The 19,092-nt window shown below is 43.5% G+C and overlaps 1 protein-coding gene across 2 annotated transcripts in view; it reads left to right on the top strand.

The window, feature by feature from the left end:
• PGR (progesterone receptor) overlaps nucleotides 1–19,092 on the top strand; it is a 653,985-nt gene that overhangs the window by 334,474 nt on the left and 300,419 nt on the right. Inside the window, exon 4 of one of the 2 annotated variants that reach the window (XM_078656995.1) lies at nucleotides 4,070–4,375. The exons of the other annotated variant lie outside the window; for it this stretch is intronic. Coding sequence (XP_078513121.1) covers nucleotides 4,070–4,375 — 306 coding nt within the window. The remainder of the gene's footprint in view (nucleotides 1–4,069; nucleotides 4,376–19,092) is intronic. 2 annotated transcript variants of the gene reach the window in all.

Below are 19,092 nucleotides of genomic sequence, written 5' to 3'. Positions count from 1 at the left end.
AAATTTTATTGCGAAAGATTCCGCTAATAATTCAAAACACTTTATATGAAGACGTCTTTCCTGAATTGTCCATTTTCCTCCAGTACCTAACAATCAGCATCTTGCACCCCAGTCTTCCAAGCTTGCATCTGACTCCACAATTAGATCTGCATTCTCTCCAAAAATCGCTCGACAATTCCATGCTTCCATATTCCTAAACCACCAAATCGGCTCTTGTCTTGCTTCCTGCGAAAGAAATACACTCTCTGAATATCTCAAGCCATTCCTTAAATAGAAAGCCATCAATCTCTGCAATGCCCTGTAATTTAAAGGACCTGGGAAAATTGCCTGATTTCGTAGAAGACAGAAGTCCCATTATACGGGCCAACATACGTAAGGAAACACTGTTCATTTTCAATAAATTATTCAATTCTTTTCAAATTCTCTTTAGTTTCTCCTTTGGAAGTTTCAGAACAGCTTCTACCGTATCTACCACAAATCCCAAAAACTGTGTTTGTTGACTGGGTACACATTGAGGTTTCATCCGGTACACCACAAAACCCAGAGACTCTAACAAGTTTATCTCTAAACTCGTATGAGAAAGAGGAGTGTTTCTGTTCTGATCCATAATCAGAATATCGTCTAAATAAATGATCATTCGAACACCCCTCTCTCTCAGAAAAGCTGCTACTGGCAAAAGAACCTTCGTGAAACACCACAGAGCGGATGACAGGCCGAAAGGTAGACACACAAACTTCCACATCTGGTCTCTCCAGACAAACCTCAAATACCTTTGATGCTCTCTCCATATTGGTATTGTAAGATAAGCATCCTTCAAATCAAATCTTGTCATCCAGTCTCCTTTCAACAACACATCTTTTAACAGATGGATTACCTCCATTTTGAAATGGTGATATACCACCCAATCGTTCAGTTGACGTAAATTTATTACTGGCCGCATGCCAACTTTGTCTTTGTTCTCTACTAGAAATATATTGCTTATAAATCCTTCTACATTCTCTCTCTCTCTTACTATCGCTCCTTTCTCTAATAATTCTTGCACCTCTATGTCTATCACTTTCATCTGTTCTTTTTTGAAAAGCATATGGTTCGGTACCATTCTTTTAACTGGTTTTGCTGTAAATTCCATTCTGAAACCTTGAACTGTTTCCAACACCCATGGGTCCCTTGTTATTGACCTCCAAACCTCTGAAAATTGGGCAAGTCTGCCACCCAATTTTAACCGGATAACAAAAGGGTCTTGACTTACCATTCGAGCCTCTTCCTCTTCTCGTTCCCCTCTATTGAATCTTCCTCTTCCACGTTGTCCTTGTGGAAAAAATCCTCCACCACGAAAAAACTGTTGACCCTGGTAGCCTCTGTTACCAAATCCACGTAAAAAGGAGCCTCTAGTGATTCCATGCCCTCGGCCGGGGAACCGACTCCGTGTTCTCCCAGCCGAACCAAAAACATGTTGATCACTAAACACTTTCTTTAGCTCTCACTGAGATTTTTGTAGGCTGCTAAACGCCCCTAGATATCTTGATAAGTCTTTTATAAACTCATCTCCAAAAAGGAGACCCTTTGCCAAAGGTCCTTCCTCTTTAGTCGCAAGGTCTACCAACTTTGGGTCAAATTTTACTAATAAACTCTTCCTTCTCTCAATAGATAAAGCTGTATTTGCGTTTCCTAATAAACATACAACCCTTTGTACCCATTCGCGAAGTTCCATCACGTCAATATTTCGCTTACCAATATATGCCTATTCTGCCATCTCAATTATTTTAGAAACTGGATCAATCACATCTAATAACCTGTCTTGAAAAATGTTTAACCCTCGCTCAATACCTTTCCTTGGATCACGACCCCCTTTCCCAATAAATGCAATCATTTTTTAATCAAGTTTGGTGTCATTAACACCTTGTTATCAACAATGGTTTGAGGACACTCTGATCTGAGCCTAACTTGCACTTCTTTTTGAATCTTATCCAATATTCCAAATATTGCGCAACATGATCAGATGTTGACCACTCAGGAGAAAAAGGATGTTTTATAAGTAATGGGATCAAACATTACATCACCCAAGGGATCTTTTAGGTTTTTATTCATTAAACCTGATATGTCATCCTTTTTAACTCTTATTCTGAACGTCTTTGTCAGAATCAAAATCAGAACTACAACTCAGTTCAATCCCTGCATTCTCAGAGGAATCCTCAAACACTACATATTTTCTTTTCCGGCTTCATCACTTTGGCCTCTTACTTGCCCATCTTTGCGGCCTGAGCCTTCCTCTATTTGCCTGTCTGTACAGCAAATATGCTCTACCTCAGTAGATCTTTTTTTCTTTCCATGTTCTTCACTTGAAGAAACATGTTTCCTTTTCCTTGAAGCCTTTTTACTACTACAATGCACAGACTCATTTTCAGGAGCTGAATAAAAATGTTCTTCCTCCTGTACAACTGATTTTGACCCAGCTATCATTTCCAATTTCTTTTCCATTCTCAAAGACACTTCTGTTGTTATCTTTTTCTATTGCTTTATTAATTCTCTCTTCAAGTGTCCCTTCTCCTTGCTCCATAACTCCTCACTAAAATTCACCACAAAAAACAGCACTAAAAATATATTCTTTTAAACTATAAATTTTATGTGAACTCTAATTCAAATCCTCTCTAGATCCGCTTTCCTATTATTTACTTCCTTTGCACCGTTCTTAAACTCCCTACACACTGAAAAACCTTCCTTCCCCGAAGCTGACAGGAAAACTCTGTGTCTCTTCAGCACTAACGTCGTTGCTAAGCAACTGTCATCTCTACAAGTGCCTCACAGGGACAAACAAAATTATTTCTCTTTACACGTTACAAGCGCGATCAAAGTTCCACATGCGCCAAGAAGCTCGCGGTAAGCACGCGAAAGCCTCTTGTGTTCTGTTTTTATAATTTCAAATGCGCTCGCGCATACCGTTTACCTCAAATGAACCTCCTCCATAAAATCTTGTGTAACATCAAAATATCTTATTTAAACACAGCGGAATCATTTTAAATATATTTTCTCTACCTTCAGTCTGCCAACTACATTATTCCTTTCCCCAATTTCGTTTACAAATATGAAACACGCTTCGAATTAAAACGCGTTTAAACTAAACGAACCTAATTTTCATCTATGACTTTAATTCAGATTGTTAACTTCCTAAAAGAATATATCTTCATGATTTTAAAACGTTATAACTTGATATTTGTTTTAAGCTCTAATTTTTAAAAGTTCTTAAAATAATCTATACACATTTCAAAATTTCAAAGAGAATACTTTTTGATTATAAAATATTTAAATATCATTTCAAACATTTACCAAGCCTCTAATTAAAATTATCTTAACTTATATTCCAGAGTAAATAATACTTATCTCTTAGAGCAGCAGCAATAAAAGGAGGAAGAACAGATAATGTAGAGAGAGGAGTTTTGTTAGTTTTGGAATGTTCTTAGAGATTCTGTATTCTATATTCTAAGAACATGATGCTTGTTTCATGCTGCTGAGTGGTGGCAATAAAGGAATTATTGCATAATATTGGCCTCCTTATCGTGCCATAAAATCAGATGTTTGATAGGAGAAGGAATATGAATAGATGTATAACTTAGTAGGGGGCTTGGATTAGAAATATGGTGAAGATTGTTTTGATTGTGAAATTGTTTTGTGCCCATAAATGTAATAAAATCGTTTGAAAATAAATACTTAGCAGTACAGAAAGCATTTAAAACATTAACGAAAAACACATGATCGGTCCATTTATTTAAGTAGTCACCATTTGTTAAGAGTGAAACGTATGACAATAGGTTTAGTTTTATATTTGTTAACATTTAGGGCAAATAGCAGTCTAATCTTATTTGATGTCATCTAAACCAAAGATAAGAAAAATAACATGGAAGTGCAGCTATGAAAACTAAAGGGGCCTGGGAAATGATGTAATATTGCACTGAATAGTGTGCCGATTAATCTGAAAAGTGAAGGTAAAATGAAAATATAATTCAAGTTTTCTAGTATTTTAAGCTGTTTAACTTTTCTCATGATCACATCAGTACATTATTTTTTCTAATAGGTCGAAAGTTCAAAAAATTCGGCAAAGTGAAAACTGTGAGAAGAATGGATACCGTTACGTATGGACAGCCCTTCGTGATGCCGTTTGAAAACCAACAAAGCTTAGTAACGAGGATATCTAACTCAACCCAAGAATTGCACATTATTCCCCAATTGCTGAACATTTTACAGAGCATTGAGCCTGAGGTTGTGTATGCGGGTTATGATAACACACAACCCGAAACTCCAAGTTCTTTGCTTACCAGTTTGAACCGACTATGCGAGAGGCAGCTGCTTTGTGTAGTTAAATGGTCTAAATCCCTTCCAGGTAACATTTTAGTTTCTCTAGATGCTGGTTTACTCTGTTTTTATGTTATGCCTTTCATGCAAGAGATATGATACACCGCCCCTGGAGTTTCTTTGCAGAAGCGAAATTAAGAAGCACAGTTAAAATGCATGAGTCTGACAGAACCAATGTCTTATTTTGGAGGAACCCAGTTTGTAATGGCCCTTCTGTCTGCTTTCTTGTTCTGCACTATCCAGATGATTTTGGGTCCCCACTAAAAAGGGTTTGTTCACTAAGATTCATGTTGCAGCATTGTAATTTATTGTAATTGCATTAATAGAGCATTCATATTGATGAGATATCGAAGTCCATTATCTGATAGGTAGCACATTGCACTGTTGGGGCGAACTTGGTTTTAAGAGTGTTAAATTGCAGTGTGGCCTATGTTGGAAGAGTATTGATGTTATCAAGTTGGTCACCAGAGAAAGATCTCTTATCGTATCTGACATCGAATTGCCTATACTTGTATTGATGTGAAAAGGAGTGAGAGGTAGAAATTGAGCATCTTATATTAATTTCTAGAATCCACTCCGGAGTGTCTGGTCTGACATAATGATGAGTCTATATAGTCTACCCAGGAGTAACAGAGAAGCAGTATATGGCAATTACTGGATAGGAGCCGCCGACATAAAAGCCCAGGCTTGGAGAAGAGGTAACTTCTTTGATGCACTGGCTACAGGCAGTCAGATTGAGCTATCTAGGCCCTTCAGGAATGACCTGTCATGTGCACAGATTTCAGACAGGCATGATGCTTTTTGATTACTCTCTTACTAGCATTGGCCTTCTATGACAGTTTAGATTTGGGGCAAAGTGAAAATTGTGTGTCTATATTTTTTTAGGGAGAAACCAGGTCTTTCTTTCCTTCGTGAATTATAAATGGTCTAGTACATATCTTGTCTTTTCTGGGAGGGAGTTCCATAGCTATGCTTCATCCTGCGTGGTGAATATTGAATGAACAGCTGAGGTGCTACGTCGGGATGGATTATTTTTTTCTGTGAGTACTCGTTTGCTTTTAGCTTGGATGAGCAATGGGTATTTGCCTCGATGACCCTGGGGATACAGAGTGCTTTGAAAGCAGATTGTATTGCTCTAGGTTGCCATGAAGAATCTACAGTACTCACTAGTTGCTTTCCAGTGGTTGAAAATGTAATAGCTGACTTGCTGCAACATTTTAGATCATTTGTTGTTTACGCAGGAAAAACAGCAGCACCCCACATTATAAAGATCATTTGTATACCTAATTCAACATGACAAGAGTGATTGGGTCCTGTAATTTCTGCAGCTATCTTAGGCGTGGAAAGGTTTGTTTGAGTTTCCTCATTGTGCAGAAGACACTTCTTACAAGATTCATTTGAGGGATCACAAAAAGTTTGGAGTGCATGCATGCACACTCTGATATTTCTTACTTTGATGTCAATTGTGGGGACTCAAGAACCTTTTACCAAATGGCAGTAGGTCGGTAGTTTTTTCTTAGTTTACAGGCCAGGAGTTCTGTCTTGGAACACATAGTTGACTTTAAAATGTTTGATCAACATCCAGTTATCCAAAGCAAGGATAGTGAAAAATAGTGTTCAGGTCTTGGTGATTCCAGCTTCCCAGGTTTTTCCAGTTTTAGGATGTATGGGTGGTGCTGCTAAAGATGTATCAGGTTAGGTTGGGGGAAGTGATCAGCCATGGTATGGGTTTAAGGTAGAGATTCAACAGAAGAGGAGGGATAATTGAGGCTTGCCAAGTTTTTCAAGTCTCAGTAGTTTTGTGAAGTTTTAGAAGTCTCAATAGCAGACACTGGTAGTGGACAGTGTACAAGGCCACCAATAAATCCTGCAGTAGTGATTTCCTCTACTCCATTCTTTTGGAATATTTATTTATTGTTTTTTCAACATAAATTACAAACAGTTCCATTGCAAGTCAGATACATAGAAAATAAAATAACATAATAAGTATCTAGCATTTCCGTGCTGTCTCAATGTCACCAGTACGTATCACAGTAGCATATAAAGTGTTAAAGTAAAGCATAAGTTTCAGTATTCTTTTAACCATCACTTCTATTAACATAATAATTTCTTCTTATGTCCAATGTCTATCAGAAGATGGGGAATGCCCATGGAATCCTTCAGGAACAGTGGAGTGTATTACTTAGGACATGCTGACGTGTATCTTTTCCTTCAAGATCTCCTATTACAATGTGAGGTCAGTTCCACTGTCTTTACCCACTGTCTAGATGTGGGGAGTAGGTAAGGGCCATTGGCAATGGAATAAGGTACAGTTCTTTAAGGTGTAAGAACCCCATCCAGGTATCCTAAAATAGGTGAAATTGATCTTGGAGCTTGTAAAAGCATCTTTCAAAGCTGGCCAGGAGGTATAGGTCAAAAAAACACTCTTGATGTGTGGGTATGTGTGATGAGTGCCAGTGATGCAGGATACATATTTTGTCCACCATAGGGGCCATCAATATCAATCTAGCCAGTGGAAAGTTGTGTCGTCAACGTTGGTAAAGTCATGCAAAAAAGCCAGTTTGCCAGAGTCTCGGAAAGGTATAGAGCTAGTTTTATGGAGTGTTTTTCAAGTGGAGCACCAGAAGGATATTAGGGGATTACAAGACCACATTTAATGTTATAGGTCACAGTCGTCAACATTACATCACCAGGTGTCGTTTGGGATTAGGCAGGCCTTACGTAACATATACGTTGACCAATACCATTTAAGTAAGATCATAAACTAAGAGTATTTCAGTTGCACTTTTTGGAGCAAGTGGTCACAGTAGTTAGTGATTTCTTTTCTTTTCATTTCTTTTCAAAGTTTTATATAGCGCGAACAAGATCTCTGCAGATATCAGAGCGCTTTCAATCTCTATCTGAGTAGGCAATTCCTAACCTGTCCTGCCAATAGGTTTTAGATGGAAGTTGTGTGCTGTGGGAGTATATGTTGACAAGAGGAATCTGGTAGATGTTGGAAACAGTACCCCTAGAGAGGCCCCACTTCCTCAAATATTTTAAGGCAGGTGAATCAGAGAGGCGTGTATGGTCCGGCCCTAATCTGCTCTGCTACCAATGTCTCATTTGCCAAAACCACCTTTGTTGAGAAAGTGTGGAAGGCAAAGTAAAACTGAAGCTGTGCAAAGCGGCAAAGTGTCCTGACTACGATTATCCCCAGCAGTCTCAATCCCTCTGCTTTCCCACACCAGCCACCTGTCCATTTCACGGTTAACTGGACCCTTTTCCCTGCCCAAACTGTTTTTCAGGACCTCCTCTACCATTTATCACACATTCCTAATGTTCCTTTTTGTAAAAATTGCAATCCAGCCCATTGATTACACTTTATCCGGCCCCAGCCGGAGATTACGGAGAGTTTGGCCCTAGCATGAGAGTACGGTCCGGGTGCGGAGAGTACGCTCCAAATGTGGAGAGTATGGTCCAGGTGCGGAAATTATGGAAAAATGCGGACGGAAAGTTAGGAGTCGTAAGTGCCTTCTGTAAATACCAGAAGTAGTAAGTTTAGGATTTTGTCTCAGATTAGTTCTGTGAATCGGCCCCATAGTATTGCCAGACAGCCCCACGCCCAGCTTCATCGACTTTAAGCCCAATGTGCATAGAGCCGGATCTCAAGAGCTAACTTTATGTTTATATGGATTTCATTAAACTCATCATTTAAATGTTCTCCCATTTCAAAGTGTTGCATTTACAAGCATCATCTTACACCCGGTGGCCTGTAGACACTGTGCCATATTTATAACAGAAAATTACAGCCATTTGTTTAAATGGATGGAATTTAAAGTTAAGAAACATGCTTTATAAAATATTAATACGTAATTGGTTTAATTGAAAGTGGAGAAAAACATTAAGACTTAGGGGCCTATTACGATGTCGGTCGTAGTTTCCTCCGACCGCCACCATGGTAGAAACTGGACCAACCGGCCTCTGGTCGGCGGTCCTGACCACCTAATTATGATGTGACTGCACATGGTGGAGTCACTTTCTCCCATTTCTCTATGGGAATTTATGTTACTGCCATAAACCGTCCATAACAGAAGCTCCCATAGAGAAATGGAAGATTGTGTTAATTCCGGCACCCCGTTGCTGGCACCTCAAGGTGCCTGCCATGAGGTGTAGCCCCCACCGGAGGCTACAAGGAAAAGGGGGCCATGCTATGGGCCCCCAAACAGGCTTTCCAACAGGGTTTCAATGTCGTAACGGTCGGCATGGAAACCATGCATTGTAATCCGTATGGCGTTAACCGCCGTCCATATGGATTAACGGTCCGTTCCAACTGGCTGACGGGCTCCTTGAGGCTGTTGGAAGCCAGATGGAATGACCGGCTGTTTCAATTCCGACCCGCTGTATCATAATCAGCCGGACGTAATTGAAACTGACGATGTGGACCGTAAAGCTTTACGCCAGACATCATAATCCGACCCTTAATGTTTCATAGAAATAGATTTCTTCACATTACATTTCTCACATTTACAAAACATGACTGTATTGTTCAGTTAAATATATGGCATTGTGTCTATTGACCATGAAATCAAGAGTTCTGCAGTTTATAAACGTGACACTATGAATCTAAATATAGAGGTAGCCTCCGACCTAAGGTCGGAGGCTTTACGACAGACATCGTCAATGGCTCCTTAATGTTTCATAGGAATAGTTTTCTTCACATTAAATTTCTCCATTTACCAAAAAAATACTGTATTGTGCAGTTAAATATATGGCACAGTGTCTACTGGCCATGAAAGCAAGAGGTCTGCTGTTTATGAACGTGATACTGTGAAATGGGAAAAAAACTAAAGTTAACTTTGTGATTAAGTTAACTCTTCATTTATAATTTTGTACCATTTAAAAGCATTCTGAAACATTATGCTTCAGTTCTTCACCTCTGGGCCCACCCTGGGTTATAAAGGTGACTCCAGCATGACTCATTATCAGGCCCTGCTATGTGCAGCCTCATGATAATATTGCAAAATAAGCACTGCCTTCCCTTAACTTTAAAAGAAAAATGTGACCATGTGACCCTGTGCTTATTCAAAAATGAACTCAAGGTTGGAAGCTACTCTGAAGGTGTCTGCGAGCTACTGGTAGCTTGCGATTCACTGGTAAGAGACACCTGATGTAGAGGCAGAGGATGTTGATGCATTGGGAGAAGGCTACTGCTAATAACCCTACTCACCCAGTCTCTCATCAATTTACTGGATTCTTGAGTGGATAAATGCATTTCCTGTAGCAGGCTACATCAGGGGCGTTTGAAGCAATGTATTGAAGTGTTTTCTGACACTTAATATATTGTGTAAGGCTGTTGATATTAACGGAAATGATACAGAAAAAATGTGACTGTGTGGGTTGTATTTTCGATCAAGAACAAGCAGTCCCAATATGGGGAGGCATTTTGGGGTAGGGTAAGTCAGTGGTTGGAAAGAGGGCAAGTATGTGGACGTGTGTAGGAATTTACAGAGAGATGTGTGGAATGAAATGTGATAGATGTTTCCAATCTAGTGTAAAGCAGTGCGGCAGTGAGATAAGCGATGAATTGAGAGACAATGAAACAGACCTTTATGTAAAAAATACTACAATATAATAGAAATGATTAGCACATGTGAGTGATCCTTCCAGTCCTCCTCCTGTACAGCAACCTCATGCTTAGCAACATGCATGTAACAGTCAATCCCATCTTAAGGACAATGAAGTATAGAGGAGAGCGTAGGAGCAAGTAAATAGCACAAAGGGTTTCAGATGGCAAAGGTGTATACAAATAAGGGGGGGGCGTCCAGGATTTAAACTGTGTTTACTAGTATACAGCCCCCTAAGAAACTGTGAAAGGAAAAAATATTGCTAGAGAATAGCATAGAATAGGTAGGTCTTAACAAGTAGGCTCACTGTACAGAGTCCTTGTACGACATTGCGTTGTTGGTTCACTGGGGTGTAAGCCCCAATCAAGCAGCAGCCACAATCCTTGTCAGGGTAAGGCACAAGCAAACCCCAAATGAACTTATGCTCACCCCCTTGGTAGCTTGGCACAGATCAATCAGGCTCAACTTAGAGGCAATGTGTAGAGTATTTGTTCAACACTTCAAACAGTAACACAATAAAAACATACCTCAAAAGGAGTCTGCAACAGAGTTACAAACATAGAGTAATGTTTAATAAATAAAACAATACCAAAACGACAAAGATCAAATTACTATAGCTGGAGATATGGGGCCAGATGTAGGTAGCCAATTACCGGTCGGTAACGGCTGAATTCGGCCGTTACCGACCGGTATTTGGCTTTTGAGATGTAGGTGGGTAGTTATTTACAGAATCGGTATATTTACCGATTCGGTAAATTTACCACTTCGGTATTTTACCGAATTGGTAAACATACCGCTTCTGTAAATCCATATGTAGGTGACACTCCTAAGAGTGCCACAGGCCCTTAAGAGTCGGTATTTTACCACCCAATCATATTGGGTGGTAAAATACCGAATTCAGGTGTGCATGCACATCTGTGCATGCACACCTGTGCAATGTGACACACAGACATGCCCTTAGGGCATGTATGTGTGCCACATGTCACACTAGCCTGTACTTGGGGTGCTAGAGGGTGTCAAAGTGACACCCCCTGCACCCATGCAGGATTCGGTATTTACCGATTCTGTAAATACCGATTCTGTATTTCCCATTGATTCCTATGGGCTCCAAGGCCCATAGGAATCAATGGGAAATACAGAATCGGTATTTACAGAATCGGTAAATACCGACTCTTACAGATTCAGTAATTTTTTACCAACATCTGCCTCCTTCCAATTTACCAACTCTTAAATACCGATTCGGTATGAGTCGGTATTTAAGAGTTGGTAAATCGAAATTACCTACATCTGGCCCATGGAGTTTTAAAGTTTATATTGGAAAATAGTGCAAAAAAGTACAAAGCGATACTGTGGATTTCTGGTTGCGCCAGACCAGGACAAAGTCACAGGGTCAGGCCAATGGTAATGGGGCACGGGCCGGCTACAGGGACCCAATTAGGCCTGCTGAACAGAGTACCTTGAATCCTCGTTGCAGAGTGTTGCGTAGATTATGGTCATAGATGTGCTGCGCAGCGGAAATGATGCTTCGTCTTGGGATGCAGTGAGTCTGCGGTGTGAGGTCCTGTTGCTTCATTGTTGAGTATCCCATCGACGGGCCTTGCAATACTAAGTCTGGTGTTAGGGATGCGATGCGCAGCTGGTGATGCGTCGGTTCCAAGAATCTGCAAGGCTGCGATGTGGAGTACGTCATCGTTGTTGAGGCTGCTGTCGATGAGAGCTGAGAGAAAATGGGCTGTGGATATGCCGTACTGCCAGAGTTATGCGTCGGTTCTGAGAAGCTGCGGTGGGTAATGTGAGTCTTCGTGATGGGCCCAATCCACGCAGCAACAGCGATGTGCTGGTACTGCTCGCGGATGTGTTGTTCAGCAGAGAAGATGCATCAGTTCAGTTAGCAAGTACCTTGGGCCTAATTCCAAGGGTCCAGGACTTTGCATAGCGAACTCACACATAGCACAGTGCAGGTGCAAGATGGTTGGAAGCCTGTATGTCCCTGAGATTTCACAATCAGTAGGGCAGCCAACTAGCCCTTGGAGTCACTCTGGAGTCTGGGTTCAAGTGATGCAGGCCCAGTTCTTCTCACCCAGGCAAGAGGGCAGCAGGTCAGCACAGCAAAGCTCCCGCAGAGTGGCAGTCTTGGAGCAGCACAGAAGTTCTTCTTCCTGGCAGTGTATCCACTGGGTCCAGAAGTGTACTTAAGTGAGGTGCCTAAGGTCCTTTTTTTTTTAAAACACAGTTGTGCCTTTGAAGTGGGAAGAAGCTTCTAGAGGCATGCCTTTGATGTGCGAAGATGCACTGCCTTCCCTGCCCTGCCTCCAGACTCACTACAGGTGGTATGTAGCCCTTTCTGTGGGGACAGGACACAGCCTATTCAGGTGTAAGTGAGGCTAGGTCCAGCTCCTACCTCCCATCCTGCCAGTGATGACCCATTCAGTCTCACCTAAGCTCCCATTGTGTGTGGCTGTCCAGGAAGAACACACAAAGCCCAACCGCCAAATACACCCAGTAGTGTGACCAGAGACTGGCTTCAGGCATCAAATGGCTAATGCAAGAAAATGCCAGCTTACTTATAAAATGTAATTAGGTAATTCCAATGTTATCCTATGGGGGAAATAGGCACTGCGCTAGCGAAAAACAACGCTGGGAGTTTTTTCCACTACCAGAACATGTAAAACTTAAAAGTATATGTCCTCTTTTTTAAATACCTTGCAGCCTGCCCTCTGGGCTGTCCAGGGAGTACCCTAGGGGTGCCTTATATGTATTAAAAATCATTTTGACAATGTGCAAAAGGTTTATTTTTCCAGATTGAAATGACAGTTCAAACTACATACACAGGCTCTGCAATGGCAGGCCTGAGACATATTTGAAGGGCTACTTAGATGGGTGGCACAGTCGGTGCTGCAGGCCCAAATGTTTAAGTTAATTTACGGCCCTGGGCACATTTTGTGCCCTTTACTAGTAACCCATAATTAAATAAATATGGAAATTGGGGATAAGCCAATATTATCATGTTTAGAGGATATAGCACATGCATGTCAGCACTGGTTAGCAGTGGAAAAATGCTCAGAGTCCCAATACCAGCAAAAAGGAGGTCAGAAAAAGTGGAGGAGAATGGCAAAAAGTTTGGGGGAAGACAACCCTAAAGTGGACAGATCTAACTGACCAGATTCTCCAAAATAGTACCAAAGAGGTCAGTACGTTCAGGGTTTAATGGGTGAGCAGGATTTGTCACAGCCTCTGGCAGCAGGATCCCTTCCATCCTTCGGTGCCCTTCCCTCCCTTTGTTGAAGCACATTGTCCAGTCTATGATGTTCTGAGAAGGTTGCATCCAAAGTGGGGTCTGGACTCTTGAGAAGTAGACGCACAGTTCCCTCCCTGTATTGTGGGCTTCAGTCAACAATGTAGTGGGGTCTATGTCAGTCCCGGTCATGGAGAATCAATCAATCAGTGAATCATAATTTCTAGAGCATGGCTATTCACCTGTGTGAGTTTCCAGGCGCTAGGATCCTGCTGCAATCAGTCAAAAAGCCGCGAGAGAGGTGGAGGTCGTTCCAGACCTTGGCGGCGAGGTAGGAGAAGGAGTTCCCTCTGCTGTAGCTCCGGTGAATGCGGGGAGTGTGAACAAGTGAGGTGGAGCACAGGTGTGAGGAGGGTAGGTAGTAGTTCAGGCTATGGTTAATGTATGCTGCTCCTTGGTCATGGAGGGCCATGTAGGAGTGGATGAAGATCCTGAATTGCCATATTTTCTGGGCAGGGAAGCAGTGGAGGTTCTTGAGGTGGTGGGTGATGTGGGTCCGTTTAGGGAGATTGAGGATGAGTCTGGCATCTGTGTTCTGAATCGTCTGTAGTCTCTTTAGCAGCTGGGTGGTGATCACTGCATAGAGCGTGTTCCTGTTGTCGAGTCGGCTGGTTTCAACAGCTTGTGTGATGGTTTTCCTGGTGTTGATGGGGAGCCATCTGAAGATCTTTCAGCATTTGCACAGGGTGAGGAAGCAGGAGGAAGAGGTGACTGCTTTGATCTGGCATCTCATGTTGAGTTTGTTGTCCAGGATTATGCCATGGTTGCGGGCGTGGTCCGTTGGTGTAGGTCCAAGTTCAGCGGGCCACTAGGTGTCGTTCCACTGAGATGTGTTGTTTCCAAAGATCAGCACTTCTGTCTTGTCCGTGTTGAGCTTCAGGCAGTTGGTCTTCATTTAGTTGGTCATGCAGTTGTGGAAGTTGATCCAGATAGTGGAGGGGTCTTCTAAGAGCAATAGGATGAGCTGGGTGTTGTATGCGTAGGAGATGATGTTGAGGCCATGGGCTCTGACGATGTTGGCCAGGGGTGTCATGTAGGTGTTGAACAGGGTGGGGTTGAGGGATGAAACTTGCGAGATGCTGCAGATGAAGCTCCTGGATTCCGATGTGAAGGGGGTAGGCAAATTCGCTGGGTTCGTCCTGTGAGAAAGGATGTGATCCATTTGAGGGCATCTCCTTGGATCCCGATGTGGTGGAGGCTTTTTATGAGGGTGTGGTAAGTTAAGGTGTCAAACGCTGCTGAGAGGTCGAGAAGGATCAGGGCCGATGTGTGTCCCTGGTCGAGGAGGGTTCTGAGGTTGTCGATGTCAGCAGTCAAGGTGGTCTTGGTGCTGTGGTTGTTGCGGAAGCCGGTATGGGAGGTATTCAGCAGGTTGTTGTTCTCTAGGTCTTTGGTGAGTTGTTGGTTGTTGGCCTTCTCGATGACTTTGGCGGGAAAGGGGAGCAGAGATATGTGGCAGAAGTTCTTCAGTTTGCTGGGGTCGACGGAGTGTTTCTTGAGGAGTCGTATGACCTTTGCACGTTTCCATTGCTCCTAGAAGGTGGCCGTGGTGATGAATGCTTTAGGATGGAGGTGAGTTTGCCGCTGATTTTCTTGTTCTCAAGGTTGAAGAAGTGGCAGTATTTTTTTCACTGTAGTGTGCTGGGATCCTGCTAATCAGGACCCCAGCAACTGTGCTCTCTCCCCTAAATTGGCTCTGGTAAGTACTCTAGGACATCCACAATCGGCTACTGGTGTACCCTTATAAGTCCCTAGTATATGGTACTGAGGTACCCAGGGCATAGGTACACCAGGTATCTCCCAATCGCTGCAGCATTCATTCTGCCACCAATGGGAGCCCACTTAAACTTTGATTGATTACAGGCATTCCATTGCAGCCGGTTTGAGATGGTGCTTGCAACCCTCACTACAGATATTGGTTTCCTCATATCTGAGATCACTACACTTAAAACCTATAGGTCACCCTAAGGTAGGCTCTTCAGCTCTGAGGGCAGGGTGCTTAGTTACAAGCATGAGGGTGCCCCTGCAGGAGCAGGACACCTCTACAAACCCCGGAGATCGAGTGCAGTCAGCAGTTTTAAAGTATATAATGGATATCAGTCATTACGAAATGTCTAACTATATAATGGCTTCTGCTGCACCTGGTCCTGTTTGTTATCAAACATGTTGGAATCATACCCCAACATTGATTCTGGTGCAGGAAGTCTGATCTCATGCACTGAGGGCTCCTTAGGGAAACCCGTGTACTCCTGGTAACAGTTTTTCATGGTCTGCCAGCAAACTAGTGCTGCTGTCTACCACAAACACGATTCTTTCTTTCTGCTGCAGAGTGGAGTTCGAGCAGGGGAAGGTAGAACAATAGGTTTCCTGTCGCAGGAAGGTGTGACCACCTCCCAGACAGGACTTAGTGTATTGGTCTGGGGTGGGAGTGCATTTCAGCACCACCAGACATCATTAAACAGTGCATTTGGGGACCTCCTTGCATACTCTGGTTTGAAGCAGTTCAAGAAGCCTTGGTTCCTGCTGTGGCGCAGAACTGAACAAAGGGCCGGGGAATATCCTGTCCACTGTATAGCCCCTCCTCTGAGAGGGACCCCAGATTTGTTGCAATGCTCTCATTAGGGTACTTAAAGGATTCCCCTGTGGGTGGGTCTTCAGATTCGTCACCTCTGAAAACAAGACACTCTTTGGCCGTCTGGACACTTGGACTTCGATGGACTTCAACTGGAACCGAGACTGCATCAAGGACGACTCCTGCTGCTCCTGGTCTTGCTGTTCTTCAAGTCTTCTGCATCGTCTGTGTATGTGCTTCATCTAGGTTCTTCAGAAGGCCTGAGGGCATCAAGGGCATCCGAAGTAATCTCCCTTTGAGTGGAGGAGTCACTCCCCTGCATCTGCAGGCATTGCAGCAAAGCTAACCGGTCTGCTGCTCCTGTCGTTCTTCGGACATTCTGAAGCCCAGCAACACAGGTGGTGGTTCTACAGCTCCCTAGAGGACTGACCTGTCTTCTCTGCAATTATGAGGACAGTTTCCCTCGTCAGAGCCGCTGGATGTCAGATCGAGACTCATTGGGATCGGAATGATGCACAAGGGTTCCACCTCCTGTTATCCCCAGCTCTGATATTAATAGCACATAGAGCAGAAGGGTGAGCAGGCGAGGGAAAGGGTATTAAGAAAGGGAACAGCAGGGATTTAGAATCTGTAGGAGACAAGAGAATACCTATTAAATGTTGCTCATATATGTCTACTCTCAATTATTTCTCGCTAACCCCAAAGGCATACCTTATTAATAAAGACGGTCAATCTTCCATAAGTTTCATACATAGGTGAATATATTCAAGAACCTATTACCTGCCGGAGCCTGTAGAGACAAACCAAACAAATCAACTACTTTGTTTTCTCTAAAAGCCCATCCATTCCCACACAGGATCATTCACCAATTGTGCAGTAGACGTTCCACATACCTCATATAATAAAAGGTAAAAATAAACAATAGAAAGGAAAAGTCTTTGAAATTGAATATTTCAGTCACATAACATGGTTCCTCTGTGAAACCAGCTCACCCAAAAAAGGAAACTTCTTGTAAATATAAAGTCTATACCCACTTGTACTTTCCTCTGTCAGATAACCAAAATCTTTGCGCTCACAATTAAACAATAATCCAAAATGCTGTACAAGAATAAAGAAACAAAGTACTGGAAATGACTGCCACAATACGTCCTACCTGGAAGCTGCTGTAGTCCTTTTACTGGAACATAGAGCTCTTAAGTTTTCCTGAACAATTTTAATCCAATTGCTTCGTAATGCGCTCCTTGCGCTGAAGCCACATGAACACCAGCTTCTCCTTCAAGATTTAAGCTGGTGTTTAAATGTATCGTCGCGGTCCTCTGACCTCCGACCTTTGATGTGAGCAAATATCTCAAACTGGGACCATAAACCCCTCCTTCCGTCCAGAAGAGGGGGAGAGCGAACAAAGAAAAATGACTTTTCAAAGTATATGGCACACAATATGCCTCACCACGATAGAGCCCCCCCCCCGGATAGTGCAGCGACACAGGAAAACACGATCGCTCTTCAATCGGAAATGAACTGGAACTACGCACACAGCCCCGGCATGCGCCTTGAGTCTTAATGTCTAGGGCTCATTGGAATTGTAGTTGTTTGCCTTGATTTCAGGAATGTGGAATGCCCTGTCCTCCGTTATTCCTGACACTGGCACCAAACCCCTGTGCACGGCATCGACTTGCCGTTGCCAAGGCTTGTCGACTCTGCACTCCAGAGATCTTCTGCTACAAGAAGCTCCAGACTCCACCACCTTGGCCCTCGAAGATCGGTATCCTCACTGCATCCTCTGCACCATGAGCCTCCATCTTTGGTGAGATGCCTGAGTTCCTCTTGTAACGCCTGTGTCTCAAGCCTGTGGGCCCTCTAGAGGGTCTTCCTTTGCTTCCATGGGTTCCCCCATTTGCTTGGTGCCTACTCTGACTCTGCTGTGCTTAGGGAGTCTCTTGGATCTTGCTGGCCTCAACATTTGCTTTTCTCTTTCAGTGTCATTTGCGGCTACCAAAGCTTGTTGGTGCTCCTGCTTGACACCGACCACTTAGACACCGAGATCCGGTGTGAGACTGCCAGTGCACAGCTCCTGGTCTTCCTCAGCCAGTCCTATGCCTCACAGCTGCAGCGGCAAGGTCACCGTCTTGAATTTGAATTTTAATGAATTTCTAAAGCGCTCTGTTACCGGGACGGTTTCCTGGCGCTAGATAGCGGTGAGCCGGTGGGGTCAAGGGCGGGAACTAGACTGCTGGGGGTCTGGGAAACAGGAAGGTTTTGAGGAGTTTACGGAATTCCACATAAGAAGTGGAAGCTCTGAGGGCAAAAGGTAGGGAATTCCAAACAGAAGGGGCTAGGACCGCAAATCTCGTCCCCCCAGACCTCTTCTTCCTGAAGCGAGGGACTGTCAGTAGAGCTTGGTTGGAGGAACGGAGCTCTCTGGCCGGGAGGTAAGGAGATATAATCTCACAGAGGAAGGCAGGGGCGGTCCCAGATCTAGCCTGGTATGTCATGCAGCCCAGCTTGAAGAGAGCCCTCTCCTTCACCGGTAACCAATGCAATGATTGCAACAGGGGAGTGGTGTGGTGAAATTTAGGGAGTCCATAAATCAGGCGAGCAGCCTGATTTTGTATCTGCTGGAGTCGGTGAATCAGGTAGTCTGGGGCGCCGTTATAGACCACATTCCCATAGTCAAGGCGCGATAGCACCATGGCTATGAGGATGAGCTTAAGGGCAGGGACGGAGAAAAAACGGGAAACCTTACGGATAGTGCGAAGGGAAAAGAAGCAGGAGGACACCACCGAGTGAACCTGGGTGTGGAGCGAAAGCTGGGAATTGATGAAGATGCCTAGGGTTTTGACCTTGGGGACCGGGGGGGAGGGGGACCGAGTGAGTCAGGCCAGAAAGACGGGGACCATGGACTGCAACCACTCCCAGTCAAAACCAACTCAGTTTTGTCGGGATTTAACTTGAGGTGGTTGCAGTTCATCCAGTTTTGGATGAAAAGCATCACCCTCTGGAAATTCCGGGCGGAAGAAGGAGAATGGGAAAGGTTAAAGATGAGTTGGAGGTCGTCGGCGTAATTGAACACCGAGACCTCCATCTGCTGTAAAGAAAAAATGAGGGGTGAGATGTCTTCACTCCTGAACCTTCTAACATTGGTGGGCATTGTGCTTCTGTGCTTTCTAGTCACCTCCTAGTGGCATATACTCTGTCCCCTTTGCTTGCAGGTTCTTCTCTTTAAGAATTCACCCATGGGGTCCTCCAGATTTCTTCACAGGGTCCTCCAGAGG

This window comes from Lissotriton helveticus, chromosome 8 (genome assembly GCF_964261635.1).
Source record: "Lissotriton helveticus chromosome 8, aLisHel1.1, whole genome shotgun sequence".
Classification (NCBI taxonomy): Eukaryota; Metazoa; Chordata; class Amphibia; order Caudata; family Salamandridae; genus Lissotriton; species Lissotriton helveticus.
Note: the sequence above shows the minus strand (reverse complement) of the source record. Positions and strands in the feature narration are given on the sequence as shown.